The 3,157-nt window shown below is 46.4% G+C and overlaps 1 protein-coding gene across 1 annotated transcript; it reads right to left on the bottom strand.

Annotated features, from left to right (window-relative positions):
• Window positions 1-1,451: 1,451 nt before the first annotated feature.
• Window positions 1,452-3,025, bottom strand: FIESC28_10874 (uncharacterized protein; the record flags this gene model as incomplete). Its single annotated transcript, XM_031165004.1, has 5 exons — window positions 1,452-1,770; window positions 1,819-1,990; window positions 2,039-2,648; window positions 2,694-2,727; window positions 2,775-3,025. The coding sequence occupies 5 exons, from the start codon at window positions 3,023-3,025 to the stop codon at window positions 1,452-1,454; spliced, it is 1,386 nt and encodes a 461-aa protein (XP_031010937.1).
• Window positions 3,026-3,157: the final 132 nt, after the last annotated feature.

Here is a 3,157-nt window from a genome sequence, read left to right as displayed (position 1 = left end):
CAGACGAAATCCTCAACACTACATCCGTTCTCCTGTAGACTTTTTACAACTGCAGTCGCGAATACACAACAAACACTTCTACTGCAGCCTTCTGCCACATTCCCTCAACATATTCTCACTAGTCGCTATGCCTGAAAATGGCGAAAAGAAAGCTGGGTCTAGTCATAGTACTGATCCTCCTACCCGTCGTACATCTACACCTGCACCTGCACCTGCACCTGCACCGGCTCCTCCAACAAATGGCGAGAACACTTCTTCACCAGGAAAGTTCAATAGAATTTTAGAACCATCAGAGAAGAAAATCGGATTTCCGTAATCACAAAAAGGTATGAAGTCCAAGAAAGTCGGGCCAACCTCGTAATTTTCTTGTAGACATTGACACAAACACTAAGGCGCGAACGACAACGGAACAGGTCTGATGAGCCTCTGGATATTTTCTAAAAACTAGGCGAAACAATATCGACTTAACAATTAAAACTTGTATTTGTTTTTGTAGGACTTTCTGCAGTGTTTCAATTGATTGTTCCTTAGGTTATGTTGTGAGATTCTATGCTCTGTGCCTTCTCACGTGACTTGAATAAATCAGGCTATGATGAGGTAATTCCGTTGGTTCATGCACTAAGCAAACCACAAACCGAAAAACATCACTTCAGAACGGCACTTAATAACTGGGCTTCATGATAACGTATATAAATTAGATTTTGTTTGCTCTTTCATCCCCCGGCGAACTTCACAAGTTACTCTGGGCTTAAGAGTATTCTGCAGTCAACATTCTCTTGAAAGCCAGGATGCTCCTGCTTGGACGTGAAGGCGACGCTGACGAAGAACTGCGGCGCTATGCCATGCAGGTAAAATTCAACTTTGAAGATATGATTGCTGCGCCTGAAATGCCCGGTGCATTTCGCCTTCCTATAAAACTTCTGCCAGACTCTGCGATGATGCTTTTCAAGCATTTCTATAGCCAGAAGGTATATCTAGCACAAAGTCCTGGATTATTGTTCTGATCTTATTCATAGCGAGATGTCATATTTCAATGGGCGGAAAAGAAAGGGATCCTTCTCGACAAATCGAACAAGCTTGGACCGCAGATTATCCTATTACAACGCGGTGAAATTTCTGTCGCCAGCAACGAAGTTTCAATTTCGATTGTTGTGCCAAATCCCTACAATACTCAATCCGGTCGCGTCCCTGTCAGTGTCGCGTCGGCAATTAATGACAATCATCCGGCCTATTCGAGACATCATCTGGAAGTTGGTGATGTGCTCGTTCTAGAAGGACTGGAAAAGCTTTTAGTTCCAAGCGGAGACACAACAGGAGAGGCGAAGGGACTCTTCTTGGTTTCAGCAGTACATAGTGCAAACAATGTCGGAGAAGGCAAAGAAGGTTGGAACGAAACCCAGGTTCCGAGGGCGGATACCTGATCGACAGACTATCATGACTGAATACAATATTTAACTAAAACCAAGAGGGAGCGCATCATCATCTAGAAGATTAGAAAACGCCCATGCATTATTGTCAAACTGGGCCGGCTCGGTCGCTTCCACTGTCATTTCGTAGCTATTCTTCGTGATCTCATCACATTGGCCACCTGCCTTGATCAGCCAGTTCAAATCTTGTGCATCCTCATCGGAGTGCACTTCGCGATCATCCAACATTTCTGATATGGGAAGCATTTTAATCTCATGCCAGATCGCAGGGCTAGGGCGGCAGTCTTCAACAGAGAGTGCAGTGAGGCAGAGGGCTTCACCAATGTTAGGCAGTTCCTCAACCCTGTTCTTATTAGCGAGGAACCGTAAGAAGCAAATGACTCCAACATACGGCTTTTCAAGAAACCAGCAGACAAAGCTCACGGGATTTGGCACTTCTATGAACCTCGTGCCCTTTAGTCCTGCCTCTAATTGTGGTCGAGCGAGAGCGGCGAATTCTTGAATGATCTCAAGCTTGTCCTTCTCCGTTGCCTTGCCAATATTCCCAAACTTAAGTCCCTTAGCTTCAGTTGATCAGCGATCAGGCATATATGCTTGTAGAAGTTACTTACCAGTCATAGGCGCCAGTATAGTTAAACCCAGACAGTCAGTGGTTCCATCCTTGGCTTGACAGAGCTTGTTTGCAAGCAAGTTTCGATAACGTGCAATTTGCAACGCAGACCAACGCTCTTTGTTATTGAGCCGCTCCGTATTCTTATCACAGCGATTGACCCAGTTATAGAGGTCGACACAATTGAGGAGATGCTGTAAGGCAGCCAAGTATAATTTCGATCGTTGCTGGACTTGCTGTAACCACAGCTGCAATTCTTCAACGATCTGGTCGACCTTCCCAGGCTGCGAGAGAACAAGTTGTTGGGAACTTTCCAGCTTGTTGGTTATATCGGCATCATACGGCAAGACGTTTTGATCGGATAAAACTTTTTCAACCGGAGCGCTAAGTTGTGTGAGAAGAAGCGATGCAACTTTCGCGGTCGTTGGTTTCCGCCTTTTTCCCCGACTTCTCTGATTTGTTATAAGTTCTGATACTCTCTTCTTTTGTTTCTGTGGTTCTGTCCTGGTATTCTCCGAAGGCAAGTCAGGCGCTCCGTCAGTTGGTCGGGATTCTGTGGTAGTGACCGGTTGAGTGTATTGCTGCGTCAAGGTATCGCGGTCTCTTCGGTACTGCCATGTTGTGGAAAATGGCGAATGCTCACTAGGAGAACATACTGTAGACTTAGAGGTTTCGGAAGGGCTTATAGACCTTTCATAAATTAGGTCGGCATAATAAGAAGTTACCTATTCACTCACCGAGACCTCAGACGCCCTTGGTGGAATGCTTGGTCACCATTAACGGTGATGGAGACAGAAGCAGAGCTACAACATGGGAATACTGACGATACAACTCCTAGACAACCCCCTTCGTCGGGGCAAGCGGAGAGTTTCTCGGCAATGAAATGTTCATTCGTTTCGTGGAGGATCCATAGAACGTAAGACTCCCGGTTGCGGGTTATCTGAAAGAATCGGAAATCTTCCAGATAGGTCATCGATAAGGAACCCATATTGGGACTTGAGTGGCGTAGAGGGGGAGTTACTGCGAGTTGTCGTGGTGAGCGATGGGCAAGTCCTTTCAAGGCGATGCTATGAGGCCAAGAAACAGGGGTGGCGGGGGAAGGGGGGGGGGCGGGGGGGTG

This window comes from Fusarium coffeatum (genome assembly GCF_003316985.1).
Source record: "Fusarium coffeatum strain FIESC_28 chromosome Unknown BRIP53273_contig_341, whole genome shotgun sequence".
Classification (NCBI taxonomy): domain Eukaryota; kingdom Fungi; phylum Ascomycota; class Sordariomycetes; order Hypocreales; family Nectriaceae; genus Fusarium; species Fusarium coffeatum.
The sequence above is the reverse complement of the archived record's forward strand: the minus strand, read 5'-3'. Positions and strand labels throughout refer to the sequence as shown.